The 24,246-nt window shown below is 39.2% G+C and overlaps 1 protein-coding gene across 2 annotated transcripts; it reads right to left on the bottom strand.

The window, feature by feature from the left end:
- Positions 1-1,239: 1,239 nt before the first annotated feature.
- On the bottom strand, positions 1,240-24,205 carry DKK3 (dickkopf Wnt signaling pathway inhibitor 3). 2 transcript variants are annotated; one of them, XM_031614014.2, is made up of 7 exons: positions 23,975-24,205; positions 21,995-22,132; positions 21,458-21,541; positions 7,607-7,699; positions 5,514-5,658; positions 3,878-4,034; positions 1,240-1,767 (listed from the first exon to the last, which is right to left on the bottom strand). In XM_031614014.2, exons 1-7 carry the CDS (start codon positions 24,164-24,166, stop codon positions 1,524-1,526), a joined length of 1,053 nt encoding a protein of 350 aa, XP_031469874.1. In that variant the 5' UTR covers positions 24,167-24,205; the 3' UTR covers positions 1,240-1,523. The 2 variants fall into 2 exon arrangements, with proteins under 2 accessions (XP_031469874.1, XP_031469873.1); XM_031614013.2 differs by having other exon boundaries at positions 1,240-1,770; positions 23,975-24,200.
- Between the last annotated feature and the right edge of the window lie 41 nt (positions 24,206-24,246).

The raw sequence follows: 24,246 nt of genomic DNA, 5'->3' as shown, positions 1-24,246 counted from the left end.
ATTAATTTATTGGTACTTGCTGTTCAGATTAGCCATAAGCAGCAGGGGATGCTATTGGGAAGAAACTCTGAGAATACGTGGCTGGAGCTTTGTGACATCTTTCAGCATGTCCAATAATAGATGGTAAAATCAATACACCTAAAAATCATTAACGGTGGAGGAACCATTGTAGCAAACAGTTGAGATGGCTGAGAGTCAGTGAAATAGATCAGATTTTACTTGAGCTTGATATTGATTTCTTAAATCAACAGTGTTAAATTGGTAATGCTGATATTCACGTTTTATAACACAGATTAATGCCTATGAAGTACATTAAAAGCAGTAACTACTTCTTAAAGAATCTTCTCTGGATATCGACAGTGAAGAGGGAGAAGCATGACTCTAAACATGAACAAGAAAGTTGTCTCGCTGCTTGCTTGAAGTAAAGAGTTTGTGTTCACTGCATCTTTATCTCACAAGGCTAAGTGATGGAGTAGAGTGTATAGAACTTCAATTGGAATTATCCTAAGGGGTATGTTCATAAAGTGCAGAATGCTGCCGTATGTGGCACTGTATTTAGTTACAAGGCATAGCTTATTTGTAACTGCAGCTGTATGTATGTCTATATATAACGTTTATTCAGCGTAGAAAAGAAAATGCTTTGTATTTAATCTGTTTAGCTCTTGTGCAATTATTAATACTTCACTTTGACATTGAGAGACAATGCCTTAAACTGTCAAGTTGAAAACTCCTCCAGTTATTCTTATGTGTATGTATGTAAACACCATTTGTTATTTATGCGTAAATGCTGTAGACTACTTTCCTAATAGCATGACCTTTACTCAGTGAGAGAATCCAAGGACTGCTCCATATGGAAGGGCAGAACTCTCAAGGGATAGTCTGTAACTATAGAACAGTGGTTCTTACATTGAAGTTTGATGCTGAACATATGACTTCCATTATACGCAAAAGAAAAAGAAGAAAGAAGCTCTGAGTACATTCATCAAAAAGGGTAAGCATCCCTTCTTTCCGTCTTTCCTCCCAGAATGTGTGTGATACGAGTGATGTGACCCAAAATCTGTACGTTGCAGCTTCAACTATCATATTTCCAAAAAAAAAAAAAAAAAAAAAAGCTGAAATTGCTAACTGAGGTGGTATAAAGTGGTTCTTACTCCAAAAAAATAACTCCAAGTATGTGTACAGGAAATACTTAAAAGTTGTTTCCGTAGTCACTAATAACTTGAGATTATGTATGCTTAATGTGTTTTTTAATGAGTACAAGTACTGATACGTTTATTTCTGTACAAGCAAAAGTATTAATCCAAAGAAACACTGATACCTTTCTCATTTGTCTTTGATGGGAGGTTTGGTCCAAAGATTGAGTGAATTCAACATTAATTTGAACATGCAGGTTTGGTGCACAAAAACGGATGCTCAATGAAGATGTTTATTGCACTTCTATCCAGCAGTATCTGTTAAAGGTTTATGAAAGCAAAACAGTAGACAAATTTCTAGAACTAACTAAACTGTCTGGTGTTTGAACTTCATATTTCATCACCCAGAAATAGGTCATGAGGTGGGTCGTGCTCAGACTTCACACCTGCTTGTTCCTCCAGACTTTCTAATTCTTTCTGCACTTCCTGAATGACACTACTTTCTTCATAATCAGAAAGAATATCTCTGGGTATTAAACTGATAAATGGCATCTCATCCATGTTTAAGTGATCTTCTTTTTCATTATTTCTGGTTTCATTGGAGGACAGTTCACACACAGATGTAGTACTGTGGCTGCTGGAAAAAGAAGGACATCTGGTCATATATTCTTTTTTTGCTAGTTCTTAATAAAATTCATAATATCCTGCCCCTGTAAAAGCATACTAGCTATATAAAATTGTCAGGTCCACCATAGATGACCTTGTAAACATCTGATTGTTGCATTCTTCACAGCTGGACAGTTGAGAGTTTTCTACATACAGAGCGAGAACCAAGTTACTAATAGCAAAGCATGTTTGATACTACAACACAAGGTGGCAGTGGACGTCAGCACAGTCTGGCCCCTCTGCCAGAATCAATCATGGTTAGTCCTTTTTGTTAATGTAATACTAAGGTAAGAAGATTTCTGGCTTAAAAGAAATGCAGAAGACAGTGTTTGTCACAAAACCTTAAAGCTGGGAGAACTGAGTATTATCTATTTGGATCTGAATAGACATGTAGGTGTATTTGCTGCTGCTTTGAAAAGTGGCTCTGGTTGTCTGCAATTGGATGTCCCAGTTGTGATTCAGGAACTTCTAAAAGGAGTAAGAATGATTTAGATTTGTTGGCAGAGGAATGGAATTTGATCATCATGCATCTGCTCTGCACTGCTTAGGACAGCACAGAGTCACATGTCCTGTTACAGACTGCAAGGTGATGCTACGTGTGCCAGGCACCTCACAACAAACACGTGCTTAAAGCTGCAGTCTCTCTTTCACTGGCAGTCAAGGGTAAATGGACTAAAGATGTTCTTTAAGCTTATTTTGTGTGCATTTTTAATTGTGTGTTCTGCTTTTTAGGAGTTCTGAGACTTTCACTTCTGAGAAGACTATCCGTGTTCTCTAGGAATATAATCTAGTATTTTCAATGTCTTTAGCGGTTACTAATGATATTAGCCAAGAGTCATTTAAAGCAGAGGTGGGCTTTCTCTTAATAAAAAGTACATTCTCTGAATGCACCATTCAGGTTCACAGAATCAGCATTATGTTGCTGTGAGTCACTGGCAGGTGGTATGCACTGTATTTATGATAACCCTAAATTCTTGTGGCTATAGCTGGATGGTTCCGTTTAATTCATTTCCTAATTGATTTGTGTTTTTCGGTATCCTTACCTGACATGTTCTCCTTCCTAAATGTAGTATCTGCTGACGTAGCTTAACTGAGATTAATGGTACTTGCACGTCAACTGCAGTTCCTGTGCTGCAGGATGGATGGGATCAGTTCTGCTTGCTTCCTTAGATCATGTGTATGAATCTTTACTATCCAGTTGTTTTTTGTGCATAAAACGTAGAGTTGTGCACCAAAGGAAGAAAATATTAACCTATGTATAACTGCGTTTCTATCACAGCCTTGCTGTCTTATTAAAAGCTAATATAAAGAAATTAGCAGCGTGGCAACAAACTATTCTTTTACAGGTAACACGTTAAGTCTTCTGAAAGTTTTTAGTACAAAACTTCAGTGGTTTCATTTTCTCCTAATGAAATTGCTGGTAATGCAGGTAATTCAACTTCTAAAAACTGATTAAAGCCAAGATATATGAGAAGGTTTAGCTTGTAGCAGAAAACACAGTCAGTCTATTTCATATTCCATGAAACTCATGAAGATATTGATGAGGTCTGCACAGTATGAGGTTTTTCAAGTCTGAACTGCAAGTCTAACTGAAACGTTAGCAAAATCAGATTTTTTTTTTGCTATGCTAGAAATGACCTTCTGTGAAGCTGATCCTTAGTACAAAACCATGCCTGTTTTAATCCTACTGAATGTACTAAAATGTCTTGTATGTATGTAATGTGAGCAAGTGAAACATCCTATAGAAGTCTAGACTAACAGAAGATTGTTGGATGAGGGCTGTACTTGGAGAATGAAATTGGAATGATACTTGATTAACTAAACATCTGTTAGTACTTTTTTAATTAAAATGCCATAGAAGCCTGATGCACAGACTTCATTCACTTGGGGAATAAGCCTTTGCCAAACCCAGGCACTTCTGCATAGGACAAAGCACAAAGTCTGAAACAGTTTCAAAACTCGTGATGAGAAAAGCCATCAAAACATTCTGTAGTGTGAAAGGGTCAGCAAGTTCTGTCTGTATTAGAGGAACCCAACAAAATCTCAAGGACTTCCCTTCCTCACATTATGATCTTTACCTCTGAGGTTGGCAGATCAAGCCACTTGCACATGGGCATCGCTCTAGTACTCCATCAGGTTCCAGTTCCCAGGTGATCAGGTTGAGAAGTCTGTTTGAAGGATCATGGCAAGGTTCACCTTCTTCAGGTAATGGAGTGCATACTGGAAACAGCAGTTCTGCATGGCAGAGTGGATGAGTTTTATGAGAAGTTAACAACTGTCTGCTAAACTCAGATGACCTGATCTTTAATATATGTACAAGATATTTAAAAAACAAACAAACTAACAAAAAAACAGTCTTGATGTCTTGTTAGGTCCCGTAACAGATTAGGGAGCCATAAATAAACGTTCATTCCAGTAGGTGGTAGTAAGACATTCCAAGTTTATATTAGTTGTGGTATGGCAAAATAAAGTGTGGAGAGTTCAGAGTTATTCTGTAATGGGCTCGGTCAGTGTATACACGCACAATGTATGTACATATGTGTATGACCTACTGGTTTTTTATTTCAAACTGATGCTACGTGAAAAAAGTCATAGCATTTATAGTGAGTGGTCTGTCTTTCTCATTTTGGAGTCAGAGATTACAAAGAAATCTCTGATAAAGCTTGTCAAAACCTGTAAATGTTTTAGGAAGATAACTCATGAAGCCAAAACTGCTCTGAAACTTGCTGAAACCAAACTTAGTTAACATTAGAACTTCACTCTGTAATGCTCTAAATTAACATGGAAAAGTTGAACAGACCCATCTGGCTTTAGTTTTGGTGTTTCAAATGAGCCTTTTCCCTCTTTCTCCTGAAAAGCCCTAGCAGCCTGATCTACCAGCAGGCTGTGAGGGGGTAGGTTTGCCAACTCTCAGGAAAGGTACAGAGTCATCTGCTGTTCTTAGCAATAATAAAAATAAAAATTTAAAAAATTTTAAAAAATTTAAAAAATAAAGTATCTACCTGGAGTAAAAAGACATTTGTAATTATATCCTGTTACAGGTGTACTAGTACTAATTCTATCCTGTTCAGGTGACCTAGGTTAAAAGCTGGGAAGAACCAGTTGGCAGAAAACAGTAACAGAAGCTAAGCCCTGAGTAGGCAGGATTCAGGACTGATGTCAGGTCTGCTGTCTTGTTCTCTTTCCTTTCTCTTGTGAGTCAAGTTTCATGTTCCTGTGTAGATTGACAACATAATCTGGAACATCGTTCAATTTGTCTGCCTAGTCAGCACTGCATAGTGCTTTGCCAAGCTTACACGTATCAAGTATAGCTGTAGTCTCACTTGGTGGTCTGCTTCCTCTAATACGAAGAAAAAAACTACTTAGAGTAATCTCATTTATTTCTTTCATAGATTTAAAATTCTGATTTTTGCTATACTGAGTGAAAGCTTGACACAGAACTCTGTGACTTCTAAACGAGTGTGTCTTTCTTTTGTGGCAGTACATTTTTGTGCTCCTCGTGCTCTTCCCCTCTAATGTGCGCTAAGCTTTTCTTTCATTATTGTGCGTCTCTGTCAGGCTGATTCTTGCTCCAAATTTGAGTAAAGCTTTTATAATGAAGTTAAGATAGTGCACGTCCCAGTCCAAAAATGTTTAACCACTTCACCTGAGCAAAAGAGCAGAATTTTAATACTGCATTATAAAATGAATGGGATGAAAAGAAAAGTCGTGTACCTTTCTGAAAAGCACAGCACGTTCCTGGGTTGCAGTCATGTTGGTTCTCACAAATGGTACCATTTTCTCCTCTTGAAATGGCTTTCCTGCACTCACCCCAAACACAAAGCTGGTCTCCACAGCATTCAACATCCCGTGAGCAATGCTGGCAAGTGGAAAAAGCAGATGACAAAACTGTCACTGTAGCACTAATTGCCTGCATCAACAGACAGCTAAGGACAAATCTAAACCTTGCTTCTGAAGATGGCTGCATAGATTTCCTTTAAATGTATAGATGCAATATTCCTACCATTTAAAAAGAATTCTCTAAGCTCTCAACTCAAGCACATAAAAGTATTTGCAAGTTAGGCACATCCACAACAGAGCAATGGCACCCTTTCTATACTTTTATTTATATATATTTATATATAAATATGTATTTATATATAAAAACCAATTTGAATTGGTTTTTAGCATAGTCATGAAAATTGGTCAGCAACCAGACATCCTGCAGCATCCTGTACTCACAGACAGCCTTTTGTCATCAAGAAAAATAATAAATGAAAAATCGCCAGTGGAAAACATCACTGATTTTTTTTTTTTTTTTCCACTATTAAATGCAGTCCATCATTTACAATTTGTTCAGAAGGATTGCTTTTAAAGAGCAATGGAAAAAAAAAATCTCAGCAAAATCCAATTTTTAGTTGTAATGAGAACCAGACTCCATTTGTACTCAAGAATCTTATAAAAATATCTCTTTGGAGAAAAAGTTCTGTGAAAATCAGAAGTGCAAATCTCAAGGTGAACACAGCTTTGACTGACAGTTGTCCCAGTGTTTCAACTATACACACGTAATAAATCAAGCCAATAAAAGCACTATGATGTTTTGTTTCTTTTTTTAGGTTTTTGATTATAATCTAAGATTCCTAGTAGGTCAGCATTTTCACAGCTTTTTTTCTGTCTGTGTAAAGCCCTGTCTGGGCAGCCATACAAAGTCAGAATTTCTCTGCCAGTGAGTCCCACAGGAGGTACTTAACCCAGGGCAAGAAGTAGGACTGCACTGCTAATTATGAAGAAAAGTATTATGTAATAGTGGGGGGTCCAGGTCAGGGAGCTGATACAGCCACCTTCAGTCTGAGCTCACTTTGCAACAGGAGTGTAGCTAGGACCAAATTTTTGCTTTATGCTACAAATGGTCTACTGAACAGTGCATAGAAAAGTAGAGCTTTTAGTTTCAGTAACATCCCAGCTGATTTTTAATTATTCCATGCTAACATGAAAAATGATCACTGCAAGACAAGAAGAATAAGCTTTTTTAATGACAAGAGCTTACAATTCAGGCCTTCAACTTGAGTAAGCATTGAATCCACTGAAGCCAGTACAGCTTCTTGACATGATCAGTTAGGTATTTTCAGAATTTCAGGAAAGATTTTCATAATCCAATTGATCACATTATTTTACTGCAAGATTTGCTTAGTTGTAATTTAATGACCTGCAAAGCTTTGAAGAACGATTTGTTTTGTGAAAGGCCATCAGCAGAACATAGGTGAAAAGGAGCATTTAGGTAAAGCCCTTTGTCAACAGACTGCTTTAAATTTCACCACAGAAGAAGCCTGAATTTCTCAGGCACTGTCACCTGCAGGAGGTAATTTAACAGCCATAGCTGTTGCCAAGAACATTTCTCAACTGAAAAGACAGGGATTTACTGCTTCCTTAGGTTCAAGGATTCAAATAAGGTAAATGATGTAAGAAAATCATTTATGGTGACAGTTGCATTACAGCACCACACAAAGCGTCAGCGCAGGGAAGAGTTCAGACTGCTGCTCTGAGGATCAAAAGCTAGAGATCACCAACTGTCAGCTGAGCCTGAAGAACTGGTACACTCTGCCCATTCTTCTAGCGATTCTAGTGCATTAGTTTATGCTGTCCTTAGGCAACCTAACAACACAAATTCGTCAGCAGGAGTAGAGTAGAGCTTCAGAACCTTATAACTTAGTTGTGTTAAGAGAAAGCTGTGTATCTTGTTAAGTGACAGCTTTAATTTGTTGACATTAATAATGCACGTAGGAAGCTTTTAAAGACTCCATAAAACCACAGATCATTTCAGGACTTACTGTATGCTGGGTTTTACAGGGCTGACACTTGTATTCAAAGGTGGAGAACTGGCAATATTTTCCCATTTCACAGTCTTCATCAATGATACACTCCTAAAGAAAAGGATAAAAATGTAGTTTAGCACTATGACAGGAAACTGTACCTCTCCTTGAAATACCAGGCCTTGACTGATCCTATTTTTATTTGGGAATAATGAAAAAAAGCTGTCTGATTCTTCATACAACCCCAGTTCTGTAACAGGACAATGTGGCTGCAGGGCATTAAGTGACTACACTTGTATAAATCATTTCATCAGCAACCTCAAGAAAATTAACTGTCATTGTTCTGTTATTTAGTGGGGAAAAGAAAAAGCAACAAGAATATACAACCTGAAGATGTTAAGACATTTGCAATAAAGCTATTTGACTTATATTAGAGTTTTATCATGACTCATCATTTGCTGTCTTTTGAAATGAGACAAGAGCAAAGGGAAGAGGCTACACCCCAGCAGCAGTAGTCAAGAAGAGTATCTCAGAATCTCAGCAGCATGGCTCACTTCCCTAAGCAAGTAATGACAGCCCTAAGGTAGAAGGGAGGTGTGTGTTTTTCTCCTTATAACTTCCTTGATCCCATTTGCAGGTACTTTCTTCTCAGACAAAAAAAAAAAGAAAAAAGAAAAAAAAAAAAGCAGCTTTGCAGAACATGAGCTTTTAGGCAAACAACAGCTTCTGTGCTGAAAAATTAGTGCTTCTATCCATGGCACTGGTGAGATTAAACATTCCTGAGAATGTTTCCTAATGGTCATCCCTTAAAAATCAAGCAATTATGGAATGTATTTGCATGGAATGTATTTTCACATGGAATGTAATTTCTCCAGGCTCGAAACAATGTAGCCAGGGCAAGAATAAGCCATAGCCACTGTTTCTGCCTCAGTCCATTCTACTGCATCCATCACTAGTTTGTACCATCATAAAGTGATGCTATCTTTTTGTTATTAGTCAATGCAAAATAATAAAAAAAAATAAATACTCTCCAAGTTCTCTGAAGAAAGTGCTTGACAGCCTATTGGAAGTCTTCTCAAGTACAGTTACATTTGAGTTATGTGCTTCTAGTTAAGAAGCAGTCATTTCAGCTGTTTTAAGAGGTTAGTGTGACTGGATTTAGGCTGCTATAAATCAGCATAATGCTTTTGCAGCTTCATTATTCCAGCACAGTAATAGCACGTTCTGCTTGTTTGCTTTTGTGCTGCTCCATAATCAGATGGGTCCAAATCCTGATGTTATACAGTATCTTTAAATGTCTGTGGTTCCCAGTTAGCAGTTGGCCACTTCTTCTCAGCTTCCATATTCTTTCTGGCCAATTTTCTATCTGTAGCTTTGTCAGCTTCTTTCATGAATCCCCTTGTATAAGCCGTACAGAATAAACTATGCGATTTCATTCCCGTTACCTCCGCTTTCAGGCAGACAGCCAGGTCTGTGTAGTCAATTTTTCCAAATGTCCCTTTCCACAGAGGAGAAATTTTGCCATAATTATTTTTGAGCTTATGGAATAACCCTCTCTCTACCTCTACAACCAGCTAACAGCTAAGTTGCAATTCTCCAGTTGCTGCTTTCTCTTGCAGTAGTGAATCCCTTTTCAAAGGCCTTTTCGACTCTTATCGAATCATAACCCAACAGTTTAGACCCCAGATTTCATGTACATTTCAGCTGGGGAAAAAAAAACCTTCAGAGTTTCCTTTCCTGGCATGTAAAAAGCTTGTTTCCATAGACTCTCTTAAAGCTGTGAAAAGTTGTATCACGCTCCACACCAGCTTCTTTCACTCAGATTTTATAATCCAAAGTTGGTGTAAAACATTCAGCAATCCTTGTACATTGATCTGCGTGTGTAACTGTTTCTCTTTTTTTTCTTTCTTTCTAACCAGGCTGCAGGCCTTTTCTAATCAGGCTATCTTGAGACTCAACAGTTGCTAAATAAGAAGGAAAACTAAGCATCATCATCAGCTGCAATGGACTCTGAACGTTTCCACGTCTTTTTGGAATCCTGCAAAGTGAGGTATTTTCCAAAACACTGCTTCTGCAGAGGTGTATGGGAACTGCTGAATCACGGCCTGAGCCTCTGATTGATCACCTGAGGTGAGCACTGAGTCAGCCATGGGAGCACAGGTGAAGGCAATTCTCCTGTGTGACCAGAAGTAGTGGAGCCTGGCTGCACCTCTCCTAGACCCATTTAAGGGCTGAGTGCCACTGAGAAAGGATCTTTCTCTGGAAGTTGCTCCCTGTGGAGCTTATTGTGAGCCTACGACACCAGTGAGCCCTTTTCATTTAGCTCTGATTATCTTTTCCAACGTGATAATCTTACCAGCCTAACTTCTCTGTATACTTATTGATCTTACAAGAGGTGTTTAAACTGAGGAGAGAGAGAATGGCCTTTGATATGCAACAGAGCACACAAGATGAGCAAACATCTTAAAGACAGAATTAGCTACACTTTTAATGATGTATATCTGTCTGAAATTCCTGAAGGTGTTATCCAAGTTCATTTAATCTAGTAGCAAAGGAATATACTCTTTGAGAAGTGCTGAATAATAATGCAGAGTGAAAGCAGGATTGCCTGCTAATTAATGAGTAACTAGTATACACACACAATAGAAGCCAGGATGGAGGAAAAATGTGATGGTGTATCCTACAGCGAATGTCCAGCAACACCTGGACAAAGCAGGAAAACACCTGGAAAGCAAGTTGGGGATTAGAGGGTTAGAATCTGCTCCAAAACCCACAGGGAAGAAAAAAAACAACAAAATGCTGAAATCTGTGGAAAAAGTTCCTTGTATTTGAGTTAGTCTCTTGAAACAACAGCTGCTGAAAGAAAACTCAGTTTTCTTGTCTTTGGCAGATTATGCCGAAGGTGTCGTTTTCTTTCTTAAGACATGACACATTTGAGATTTTAAAAAATGATTGATGGTGCAGATAGTGAAGTATGGTTGTAATTCAACTACCAGAAATCTGAAACATTCGCCTGAGTGTGAGAAGTGGTGTAACTGGCTTCGACAAGGGCATTTTCCTTCCTGTTGAATGTGTATGTGTGCATGGAAAGGCAGAGAAGAAAAAAGTTTTCAATCTGATCAACAATCTTTACACCTCACCACTAACATGCCTTTGACCTAGAAGGCAAGGCAATACAGGCTGTTTAGGCAGACTGTCTTTGGTGGAGTGCAGCCAACTGTAGTTTGAATCATGTTATCTTCTGCCCATCTAACACACTAAGGATAAAGAGGGAGAAGTAAAGGATGTCCCTTTTGAAATCACAAAAGCAGATCTACTAATCTACTTTCTTGCAGAAACTCTCTTTTATTTGCAGTGTTTATCTGGTTTCTGCTGCTTGCTCTGGAAACCTCAGCAATCCCATCTGCTGATGATATATGATGTACCGAAATCATCAAGGCCAGGTTGGATGGGGCCCTGGGCAGCCTGGTCTAGCATTAGGAGGGATGGTTGGTGGCCCTGCATGTGGCAGGGGGGTTGGAGATTCATGATCCTTGAGGTCCCTTCCAACCCTGGCAATTCTGTGGTTCTGTGATTCTCAACACTTTAGCTTAGTACCCAAAGCAGAGGAAGAAGCTGTCAGTGACTATATTCATGCTTTCAATGGTGACCAACACATTTAACAGACCTAGACACAGACCACTAAGGTTCAGGGGGAGCATATGGAACAGAAAACGTTCCTGTGGGTGAGGTGCAACAGTAGCAGAGGAACTCAGTAGCCGTTTTATGTCATGGTGCACTGACTGCTTGCTCTGACATGAGAACATCAATAGGATTCAAATGGGAAAAAATGTATTTTTTTCTCCCTTTATGAGCCATATGGCCTATTTTGCTGGCTTTCTGTAATCCAGTTGCGTTTTATGATTACAAATCTTTTGAGACTAAGAAAAAGAAGCAGGCTTTTTTTTTTTTTTTTTTTTTTTTTGTCAGGAGTTACACAACAGAGGAAGCAAAGCTAAAAAGACAGTTGGTTCAGCAATTATAGAAAGATGTTTTGGTACGACCTGGAGGACGCGTTACGGCACCTCTTACATTCTACCATGACAACCACGCTCCAAAAGCTTCTCTAAACAAAAAGCCCTGTTACGAGCTTCTTAAAAGCTCCTAATATAAATAAACTTCCTCTTCAACATAAAACTCATTGTTATCATCCAAAGATGGTAGCTAAAGATTCCTCCCAGCTAGTCCCAGGGCTCACTGGATTGTATCTGTGAGATGACATAATTTTAACCGTATCTGAAGTGCTCCAACAAAAGCACTTGCTAGTGTTGAAACTGGCATTTCTTAGCAGTTAGCACTTCTAAAAGTTAATGGTTACTTTTGTGATTGCATATCCCCTTCTAGTTTTTAATTTCTACAAGCCACTTCACGCTGGGTTGCTCTCCATTACTCCAACAGATGGCAAAAGCTGCTGAGTAGTAAGGAAAAAGACATAAAAAAAACTATTTTATATCCTATTACGTATATTTAAAAAAATGTCAGAAATACACATAATGGAATATTGTCTAATGGAAACTGCACCAGAATTTGAATTGCAGTAGTGTTCCAGTTCTAATCTCTTAGTTGTCTAGACAGAGCACATAATGCATTATTGAGATACAAATTAATTTGCCTTTAAATATCTCAAAATCTCTGTAATACTTTCCAGCAGAGCAAACATCTTGTTGCTGTCCTGCCAAGTACACAGTGCTCATAAAAACAAGGACTACTGTTAAAAAAAGACATACTGAAAAGATCAGACATGAGTTGCAAATTATGGTACTAATCACATCCCAGAGCTATGTGGGAAAGATGTCTATTTATGTGGCTCTTCAAGAGGAATGTGGCTTCTGAGATCAAAAGTACTAAATAAAATAGAATCCATTCCCTCAATTTTGCCTTGAACTTCTCAATACAACTAATCTCACCCTTTTTTCTTTTCTACTTTTATGAAAACAACATTTTAATAGACTAAAATCTCTGGCTCTCCACATGATACTATATAAATGAACATGAAGTGGACACTACACAAAGACATCTAAGCTTGACTTAAGGTTCCAAAAGCAACCAACACAGCTACATGAGCCATTTCCATCAAAAAGCCTAGGGCATTAATTAAGGAGGTTGTAGTGAATAAACTACCTGTCACCAAAACTAATGTAAGAAGTCCACAGCTTTCTGTTCATTGACTTGCAGCACAGATATAGCGATCCTGTCATGGATATCAGACCCTTCTGCTCTTAATATTTCAGGTCAGAAATAAAATAAAATAAAATAAAATAAAATAAAATAAAATAAAATAAAATAAAATAAAATAAAATAAAACCACAGTATCCACAGCTGCAATGAGCAGAGACTGTAGAGAAAAAAGAAACTACACACAACAGCGAAAAATAAAAAATTCCTGACAAATGCTTTGGGACACTGAGAGAAGACATGAGGTGTCAGATCATGTTTTGTTCATTCCCAGTGAAAACCATGTAATGATTTAATGGCAAGTCCCTGTGCAGAAGTTTATTAACTTCTTTATTTTCCTCCTTCTCTATGTTCTTCTAAGTAAGCAGTATAATAATCTGATCCCGGCAAGACTAAATACAGTCTCTGCAAATGCTCCTGAGTAGGAAACAATGTAATGTAACTTATTTCAATCTATTTTGCAGTGTTATCAGAAATGGCATATCAGAAGATTTATTCAAATTTGTCAGGAAAAAAAAAAACAACACAAATAATAATCTGGCATTGCATTAACTTAACCTGAAAATTCAGATGTAGCCACCTAAGAAAGTAACAGAAGTCTGTGTGTGCATATGTATGTAGCCTTCTGTACATGTTGGGCTACAAACTGCAGCAGCTATCTGCAATAGCAGAGCTCTCTCCTCAGTCCTAGAGTGGGCAGGATGTGTTATAGCACAACATTTCTGTTCTTTCCTCCTGTTTGTCAGGTGTACCATCAGCAAGGCAAGATGGTAGAAATTCCAACAAAATCTTCCCTTAGGCCTTCCTGCAACTCAGTGCCATGCCACCCACTCCATTATTCTTTCTTTCTTTGTAAATATACAAGGGTTCTGATATTAGACAAGAGAAGGAATGTTCTGAAGTTAGAGAATTTGAGACCCAGAACCAGTAGCGGTGCACCCCATGTTTAATTTTCATGTTAGGAAAGCTTCTTCACATAGTTTGAGATTATGAAATGAGGTTAAAAAATCAATCTGTGTATATAAAAGAAATTCTCTTAATGATTTTGCAATAAACAGTCTTAACTGAAAAATGACCCTACCTCTGGTTCTATTAACAGAAGAACAATTCTTTGACTTTTGATAACTTAAAGATGTATCTAAATCCTTGTGGGATGTAAGATTTTGGTTTTTATTCTAAATATCTTGAGACATAGTAACAGCTACAGAAGCACTGTAAAAGTGTGCTACAAAGTTCTCTGATGACTTTATGCCAAAGTATTTAGTTAACCATATAAAGATACAGCCCTCATTAAATGGTGCATTCTGAAACTGAATTCCTATGTGGGTGTCTCCTCTTTGCAATTGGCAGCTACAAAGTTTCCATGATTCACTACCAAGCTATGTAAATTCTGAATATTTATAAAAACAATCCAGAGTAGCTGTACACAGCAAGGATGTGAAACATCTGTGCAAAATGAGAAACACTACAAAAGGATATCTGTACTCAATGGCACCTTGCTGATCTTAATAGCTCAGTTAAGTGTAGAACACTGGGAATATGATGTATTATCAATCTGTAGCCAATCCATTACAGAACTTATTTCAAACCCTGAATCTTACGTGCCTTGCTCTTATGTGATACACATTCTCAGTAGCTTACAGTTTCAAAAAACTTACTTGCTGTGTTTAAGGCATCAGCCAAAGATAATACTAGAACAGAAATGCATGGATAAGAATTCACCTACAACGGATTTTGCCTATAACAGAATTGACTGTGTGGATAACTACTGTTACCATAGAGAAAAGGGAATAATGTATTTTCTATGAGCTGTAGATATAAGAATGGGTTTAAATTACAGCAATAGAGACTTTATAGTGAATGTAGAAAAGCACTGGAGTGAATTGTCTCCAGTGCTGAAGGATTTTGAGAAGACGTGAGATGAATGTCTGCCTAAGGATGGAGTTCCCTTGCTGAGGTCTCTGATATATCTTGAATTCAGGAAGCTCACTAAGATTCTCCATTGCCTGACACTGAGATGTGAGTCTATCAACATGCTGTAAGATGCTTCTTCCTCCCCTAGGATGAGGGGGCTTTCTAAGGGAATAATTCACAGAACAGGGTAAACAAATGTGGAGCTCCCATTTCAAAAATCTTTTCACCAATAGTGATATATCACAATACATCACTTTTCAGAAGGTGTGGTCTTGTTATAAAGTTCAGAATTTGGATAGGTAGAAAAAATGGAGGGGGATTTTCCCTATAAGCCACCATGATGTGATAACTCCTGAGTTCACTGCTATGGTTTTCCTCAGCACTATCAAAGTGATGTAGTCCCCCGTGAGGCCAGGCAGATGCTCACTCTGTATAGAAGGCCAAGCAATCGTGGATCACATTCATTATTTCTCCTCCTACTCACATTTAGGTAACCCAAGGTAATTCTAGTGATTTTGATGGATCTATTGTCCAGGGAAAGGTTAGAAAAACCTTAAACTTATTGTATATGTAATTAAGTGTTACTGAGCCAACATCCTAGCCACCTTACATATGACAATTCAGCCTGTATTTCCTAAAACCTTTGCCACATTCTAACAGCTAAAACTTACTGCTTAATTAGATAACGTGGTTTCAGCTAAAACTGCTAGAGCCAGAGAGCTAAATAAATTGTGTAAAACAAAACCACTGGAAAAAAAATATTTTTTGCTACATGTGTCTGCTCAGAAGAAATATTTCTGAAGAACTTCCACTGCATAATGACAGTCGATACCATAATCTCTTAACAGCCGTCACCAGCCTATGTAAAAGTCTTACTTTCCTGACTGTTACCTCACACAAATGAATATTTAATTTCTCTTAAGTTAAATAGGTATGTCTAATAGAACTAGAAAGAACATTCCTGATGATTTGTTTTTATACCTCCCTACAACTTATACGTTATCTGTAGGACATTTTGACAACCTTGGTTCCCTAAACTCAACGTTAGGTATGAGAACACTGCTAAAACCAAGGAAAAGGTAAACAACTGTTCTTTTGATTTACACTGCTCCCTCACCCTGCATCACTCGTGTGCAGGTTTCCACCAACCCATATTCAAACAGGGAAATAGATAACTAAATCTGATGCATAACTCCTCCAGATGGAAAGTTTCAGGCAAGGCAGATTTCCATAACTAACAAGAACTTTGAATGTTTTTAGAAATGGTGTATGACTGTCAAGTGAACACTGATGAAGCAGTGGATGGGCACTGACTCTTCAAGAGGAAGTCTGTTCTGTAGCGTTCTAGGGATAAACTCATTGATTTACTGTTGTGTTTTTACTGACACCATGACTCAGAACAGTGAATCAGTGGTAGGTTACAGGCATTGGGTGGGCGGTGGTTTGGTTTTTGGTTTTTTGTTTCCTTTTGTGAGGAGAAATTTATTCCAAGAAAAATCTTTCTCCCTTCACTATTTAGCTACTCAAAGGGTAGGAGTGCAGACAGAATAAAAAATGGTGAAGTGGTTCCTTTTCAGATTGAACCACAGGAAAACGTGAAGGAAATTCCAGTCCCTCTTTTTATTTTTCTACTAGGAAAGTAAATTCACTGAAGTTATCTGAATGATTCCAGACTTCCACTGACACAAATGGAAGCAGCATTTGGTGCCTTCAATTAGGAGTAACCCATTTGCTGTTACATCAGTTCTTTGCCTGTAAATCTGAGCCATTCTCTAAGGCAAAAAAAAAGAAAAAAAAAAAAGTGATAATGATCTTTGTCCTCCTCTGACTTTTGGTTGCTGTGTTATCACCTAAAACACCTGGTTTGCCCAATCTCTCAGCAAAAGGCACCTTGCTTCTCTTCACTCTGATAAGGTCTAGAAACTGTTGACGCTTGCTTGTTTGTTCAAGGTTCACCAAACGTGATAGCTGAATCCATGAAAACTGCAGTCTCACTTTTCTTCACATCATGGCCATTGTAGCCTTATAGTATTACAAAATCATCTTATGTTTGTACACAATATCCATTCCAGATACTCTGTGGACCCATAGCCTTCTATGCATGGTTGGACTAACATCAGTAAATAAAGATGTGGAATCAGCCTCTGACACCTCAGCTGATCACAGAATTTCCCCACCATTCTTCCTTGGAGAAGTTTCTTCTTGCATGAACAGAGGTAACACACACATTTTTCAAACTCTACATGACAGCTCTTTCCATACATTGAGGCTAATATTCAGATTTTTTGGCTATAGTTTAGTGAACAACAGATGATAGTAAAACATCTGGTCTTAGAGACCAGACACTAAGGCCATCCTATCATTCCTGTGCTGAACTAAACTCCTTAATACCTTTTGCATGAGTAAGATGCATTTTGTGCTTATGGTATTAGATACAAACACTCAGGGATACATGCACATTCCCTAACAGCTTTCTGTGAAAGTAGGGAATATCCCTTGTTCTACAAAATATATATATATATTTCATAAAAGTATTCCAGGTGCATAAGAGCAATTCAAAATGCTAACTGTGCATTTTTTTCATCTTAGGCTGCTACATCTTCTCTCCCCTTGGACCCATCTTCACATCCCTTTCTACTCTAACACACAACCTGTGTGTGTCCTCACAATCTGTGTTTGCACTCTCCCATCAGCTTCATATTCTAGAAAGAGGGAAAAAAAGGGGGCTTTCAGCAAAAAGTATCTGTCTGGCTGATGAGCCCTGGATCTCTAAGAAAAGCCAGGAGAGGGTTTTGCTTGTTTTAAAGCAGTGTACTGGTATCCCTATCCAGACCCTTTATGATCACTATCAGAATCCTCTTGCATTAACTGGGATCAGAAAGCCCAACACTAGCTTCAATTTGGCTGGCTGCTTCAGGTCAAACAGCTGAAGACTATGGGCAGATTGCAGCCACCAGACAGGTTAACAACCTGTCTATAGTTCCCCCTTTTAAATGACTGCTCTTCTATGCTATCCGTGCATTTTTCTGCAAAGCAGAGCAGGCTGGCTGATATAAAAGAAAAGCAAACTAAAAGTGCAAATGAATTGAATGATTAAGTATACAGAAACTACTAGGTTCAGATATTATGGGATTTTTGGCAAGAATGAGTCCAGGATTTTAAGACAAGAATGCACTTAGTTTGTCTGTTGACAGGTTCAGGTTGTCAACTGCAAGTCACTAGTGACCAGAAGTTCTGCAAAAAATTAGAACAACAAAAAAAGAATAATGAATCAACCCAAACACAGGACAGGGAAGCCCACACAAGCATCTTCCTTGAGATACTAACATGCCAAAGGGGGCAGATATCAACAGCAAGATTCAGCACATTCAAATTTCTGCCACCAGCCTCTCCCTTGCAGTGCTGCTGATGAACAAATGGCAATTTCCATTCTACAAATGCTTCCTTCTCAATTTTCAAAGCCCCTTTTCATTTCAGCACTGGTAGGAACTCCTCTCTTTGGAGCAGTATAAATTTCAGAGTGCAAGCTTAGGGAAATCATATATAAGTTGCTCAAAAAGAAATCAAGCGGTTCTCTATAATCACATGGAATTGAAAGCTTGGTTATGATGTGCTACAGCTTGGCCATTTAAAGCAGATTTTGCTCTAGAAAGCTCTACCTTGCAAGCTGATGGGGGAACTAGAATCCCAGAAATTAAATATTAATTCTTTTCTTTTTCTTACTATCAGAGTAAAGATAAACATCTTATTTAAAGGCTTACAAATTCCTTAAATGGTCATTATAATGGGGATGCTATCTATTCTATCTCTACTACTAAATCTTTATGACTTCAGAGTTTATGTTCTTCAGTTATTTCCTTATATTCATGTATCAGAGTCAAGCCATATTTAGTCAGTAAAAACAACAAACACAATTACTTCCAGAATGCATCAAATCAGCTTGTAAAAGCAGTTCCACAGTAGTACTGTCCTCACTGTCAGAGTCACAACGTTCCAGACAGCAGAAATAATACCTTAGTATCATAGGGCTTCTCTCCTAAGGATTTGTGTTTGAAATGACTGATAAGCTGCTGTGTTTGCAGAAGGCAGTGCCAAAAACACCCGTGTATACAGGCAGACACCCATCTGTGCACAGAGAGAGCAAGAAAGCAAACACCTTACATGGAACCACACCGGAATCACCTCCCTTTACTCTCCCACAGGAGGAAAAAAAAAATAGAAAAAAAAAAACACATCACAGAAGATGACCTTTACTTTCTAACCAATTAGCAGCTGTGTGCTGAAGAGCTTCTGTTTCCAAGGCCCAAAGGAATGCTTTTATTGTGCCAAAGCCCATTGATAAGCGCATGATACTCCTCCAGTTCCCTGGTATATTCTCCCTTTTAAATATTAGCATATTTAAAAACATGTTTTTACTTAGGTACAATAGATATGAGTTAGAAGAGAGTTTTTATAAAGTACTCAGAATGCGACTGAGTAGAAAAGCAACTAATCTTTGTGCAGCAAGTCTTACCAGTACAAATTTCATTTCCTTTTAGTTCTCATTTTTCATGCTTCATTTTCATTGATTAGGCTAATTTATCACAACTGAAATAGAAGTAGTCAACAAACCAGAAAATATTTCGATTTTCACATCACAATAAAGAGCACTGTTACTTTATGTTCTGTACTCAGTATCTACTGAGTTTTCTCAGTAGTGGAGCTACTACTTTAATTTGATGACAGGCTATGTTCCCTATGATTCTATGAAGCAAATTATAGAATATTTAAACCTTAAACCTTCAAATCAAGTGAATGTAAAGCCCTGCACAGACATAAAAACATGCTACCTATGCCTGCTGGATTGAAGCCTGACATCTGTGCTGGTAACTGTCAGGCCTCACTGACATCTGAGAAAGTGAATGTTGGTCTGGGAATGTAAGTGGCGCCTCCAAATAACGCAGCACCTCTCTAGAGCTGGGTCTTGGTGCCAGAAATGGCAAGCAGCCTTGTTCTTCTGGAGGCTTAAAATACTGATAGTCCTTCTAACCACCAAAATACTATCAACCAGCCAGTCAGTAACAAAGAACACAGTCTAAAGAGAATACCTTTATGACGCAAAGTCAAAAAGAAATACTGTCTGAGGGAGGAAAGGGAGCAGGAGAGTGGGAAAGATTATGCCTAATGTTATTCTAATAGTGTATCCCCACTACATGTAGGCATATATATATACATATATTTGTTTTATAGATATGTATGCTTGTACCTGTTTGCAGAGAGATACAAGTTAGTATAGGCACTGTGATTTGAAAAGTAGGCTCAATTTATTTTCTGTGAAGCTGCTTTTCCTGTGCTGGATCTGACTTGTCAGTATGTGGAGTTATCACTCCAACACATATGGTTCCTAAGAGATCTATTTCCTTACCTGTGAGACTGTTGCTTCAGGATTCAAAACCCCAGAGAATAAATATGAACTAAGGATTGTGGGTTTGCAAGTATTATTAATTACTGTTGTAACTGTGTAGATTGTACATTTTAGAGTAGATTGTTTGCTGAGGTGTTTGATGAATTATTACTACCCAATTCTGTACCCAAAGAGCAAGAATTGAATCATTAGTGTAAATCATTAACTTTTACACGACGAGCCTACACAGCAGACCTACAAAGCAAATCTGGCTTTTAGCATTCAGTTTCCCTACAAGCATAAAAGCTGAGTTTGTGTGATAGCATGTGCCTATTTCTTTTATTTGGCAGAGTGAAAATAAAAACAAAAATGCTGTTCTAAAAAGTCACCAATCCGAAGGATATCTGAATGGCTTCAGAACAGTGGTCTGGTTCCCAATGGCTGCCTCCTCTTGGCCTCTGCTATCAACATTTCCATCCTCAGAACAAAAAGTCAGTATCCACCCTTTTTCAAATGACTGTTAATACTTAGAGCTACAATTAATTACACAAACCACTTGTTGTGTTATATTCTTTTCATCCAGAAATGTGGAAAAATTGAGTTTATTTTCATACAAAAATGTGGAATCATCTGATATGTTCACTTCACCGCTTCAGGAAGATCCTGAGCCTGTGTTTAGGGCAGGAACTTCTTATGAGATTTCTGTTGTTAAGCAAATGTACCTGTGATTGCAAGACTTGGGCAAAGAATATTCTTTACCTTTTAATTTTCTTTGCAAACCTTTAAACAATCATGTTTCCTGGGGTAAAGGGAGTTGTCCTCCGCTCTCCCCCTCCCCAGAATGACATTCACAAAGAGTTCTCACCACAAGGCTAGGCTGAAAAGCAAACAGAGCACATTTTTTCCGCTGATTCCTCAAGACAGAAAAGTTTTATTTTCTAAGTGTTACAGTCTATTGAGGAATTTCTCCGTGAAAACCAAAAGCATGGACAGGGCATTTGTGTAGCACTGTTATACCAAAGGTATATGCACAATCACTGGAAAGGGCTGTGTAGCTATCTTCTCTATTTGAGTACAGTGCTTACATTTGATGGACAAATTCAATGTTCCCATTAAGCACCTCAGCCACAAAGTTGAATCTCTCCTTATATTTTATAATACAACATTCTTATATTAAAGTAATCAAAAACAAAAACAAATTACAATAAAATCCATTCTGTCTGCTTACACCTACTGGTTTTCTGTGTTCAAACCATCTGGAAATAGGGATATGTCAAGTCACAAACTATCACATTCTTCAAAATTATGAGCTGAAAGTATTTGTTTAGTTTTCAAAAGAAAAATATGTATTCACTTACATGATTTCGTTTGTTTTCTCCATCCTTTATAGATGTAATAATTGTCTCAGAAAAAATTGTTGATCCAGTTCTGTTATCTGTAACCTGATAAGACAACACAAAAAAAGCAAGAAATTAAACTGTTTATTAGTTATGGTCCTTTGTTACTCTGACTCCTGTATTTCCCTATAATTAAACCTTGCCTTCTTTTTCCCCATTTTTCAGGCACTCAGATAAAAACCTTAGTTGAGGGGAAAGAAGTAGATGACCAAGCTCCTCCTTGACTATTTTAAATGTCACCATAACGAAGACAAATGAGAGATAATCATTCTTTTATAATATATGTAATTTCCCTACCTGTCTTATCTTCACACACATTAAACTTTATGGCATATACCTCTAATGTAATCAGTAAAGCAAATAATAGACAGTAAGACCCCAAAGTAGTCATCATCAGTAAAGTTTGTGCTTCAAATTTCTTCCCAAAACATCCAAAATTATTTACACTTTTGAAGAAAAGATCATGAGGATGAACACCTTGATATATATTTCACATACCTTATCAATTTCTTGATGAGTCTGAACAGTTTTATTACCAATTCTGGTTTCTGTGTTGGATTCATTATGGTAGGTGGGAGGTAAGTTTTCAAAGTTTACTTCTGACAGTTTTTTTGACCCTTCTTCTTCAGCTTCCATCTGCCAAATGGAACAAAATGAAAATTAGCAGCAATCATGCAAAAGAGAACAAGTAACATTTCTTTTCCAGCCCTCAGTAATGCCCTGTTTTATTGTGTGATGCTGTTACTATAGATCCCGCTGTATGGGAGTGCTTACTCAGCTGTTTCAGACAGCAAACACAGCAGTTCTTTTCATGGACTACAGAAACGCTGGGGAGCTAAACCCCTGAGCTCTGGACATCTATGGTAGAGCTGAAGTCAAATTCCTGTGAGGAGAAGGTGTACTGAGACTAGTGATGAATTGGTATCTGCACGGGTTTTCTCTTTTTCACACAAAAACATTGAACACTTCAGTCCTTCCCACCTGACAAAGAGGAGAAAATATTCTGACAGGACAGAGCCATGGCCAAAACCCCTCGAAGTCAACAGGACTCCAATAGGTCAGAGTGCACACAGACAGAATTTCATTCTTTCTTTCAGTTCCCATTGTTTTTGACAGATGAAGACTTACTACAGAAGAGATGGGAGAATACTCTCTAAATCAGAAAACAGAGTAAGTACAGCAAAAAGGCAGTCTTGTAAAAACTACAGACCTGGAACAAGTTTATTCACTTTCCTTATTTGCAATTTCTGTAACAAATTAAGAAAAACTTCTGCTAACCACTGCAACAGGCTGCTCAGCAAAGCAATGGAGTCACTGTCCCTGGAGGTGTTCAAGAGCTGTGCGGATGTGTCACTGAGGGACATGGTTCACTGGGCAATGGTGGTGATGGTAGGTGGGCTGGATGATCTTAGAGCTCTTTTCCAACCTTAATGATTCCGTGATAAATTCAACCAGGGTGAACAACAGATTTTTTCCCAAGACAAAATGTCTCTTTTTGGTGCTACTTCTAAAGACGGCTGCAAACCTCCCTAAGAGCAAAGCATTGGCTCAGGAATTGAGGCAGCCTTCCCATAAGGAAGACACAGATGATATCTGCTCTCACAAAACCCAGAGAACCCATCTTTGTGCTGTGTACACACCAGTCCTCCATCCAGAATAGAAGTACAGTAAAATCAGCAGAAATTTTTGCTATGTCCTCATTTATAACAAAGCACAATTTCTTTGCATTCCAAAGCATGCTTTTTAAAAATGTTCTGTCTCAATGTGTTTACAGGCTCTACGAGATGGATGAAGGAGCAGACTCACCCAGCAACCACACAGATAGCAGTAGCGGGTCAGAAATGATCTAATTACAGCAAACAAAAGCCTGTGTCCCTGGTGGACTGCGAGTAAAAGGATTTTTGGACTTCTCTGAGTGAAAGAGAGCGCCTGGAAGGAAAGATCTTAACGCGATGGGGAAAAAAAGCCCAGCAGCGAGAGGAATGCGGGAGTGAATGCAGTGCCTGCGATGCGAGGCAGCGCCTGGGGTCTGGCGTTTGCGGCCGGCTGTGAAGCGCGTCCCGTGCGATTCCGGCAACTTACTTGCGATCGAGACACGGAACTACGTTAAAAATAAGCTGCTTCCCCTCATGCTTCTTCAGGCTTGCCTCACGCCTTGTTGGGGATCGCCTTAAGCTCCGAACGCCGATATTTCCCTGCGCCCGTCCCCTTAACGCGCTCCGTTCGTGTCGGCGCCGGGCCGCTCACACACCTGCCCGCACAGCCCCTCACGCTGCGGCACGGCGCTTCTCTCAGCGCGCACCGCCACCACAGCACAGAGCGCGGGCGAGAGCCGAGGAGCGGGGCGAGGAAGCGACGGAAAGCGGTGCCTGAGGCGCGGGAGAGCGCTTCGCCCGCGGCCGGGAGCCCAACCGGGCCTCACGAATCGGCGTGGGGCGCTGAAAGGAATCGCCGCCCGCCCCGCCGCGCCTCGCTCACCTCCTGCACGGCGTTGCGCAGCTTGTGCTGCGTGTCCTCCATCAGCGCCTCCACCTCCCGCAGCATCTCGCCCAGGCTGGCCGCCCGCCGCCTCCCGCCGCTTCCCGCCGCGGCGCGGCACAGAGCCGCCAGCACGGCCAACAGCAGCAGCCATCGCCGCCGCCGCGGCCCCGCTCCCGCTCCCCGCCGCATCCCCGACGCTCCTCAGCCGCCGCCGCTCGCCGCTGCGGGCTGCCGGCGCGGAGGCGGAGCGGCGGCGGGCGGCTCCTCAG

The sequence above is a fragment of the Phasianus colchicus genome, chromosome 5, assembly GCF_987193195.1.
Source record: "Phasianus colchicus chromosome 5, bPhaCol1.hap1.1, whole genome shotgun sequence".
In the NCBI taxonomy this organism is placed as follows: domain Eukaryota; kingdom Metazoa; phylum Chordata; class Aves; order Galliformes; family Phasianidae; genus Phasianus; species Phasianus colchicus.
Note: the sequence above shows the minus strand (reverse complement) of the source record. Positions and strands in the feature narration are given on the sequence as shown.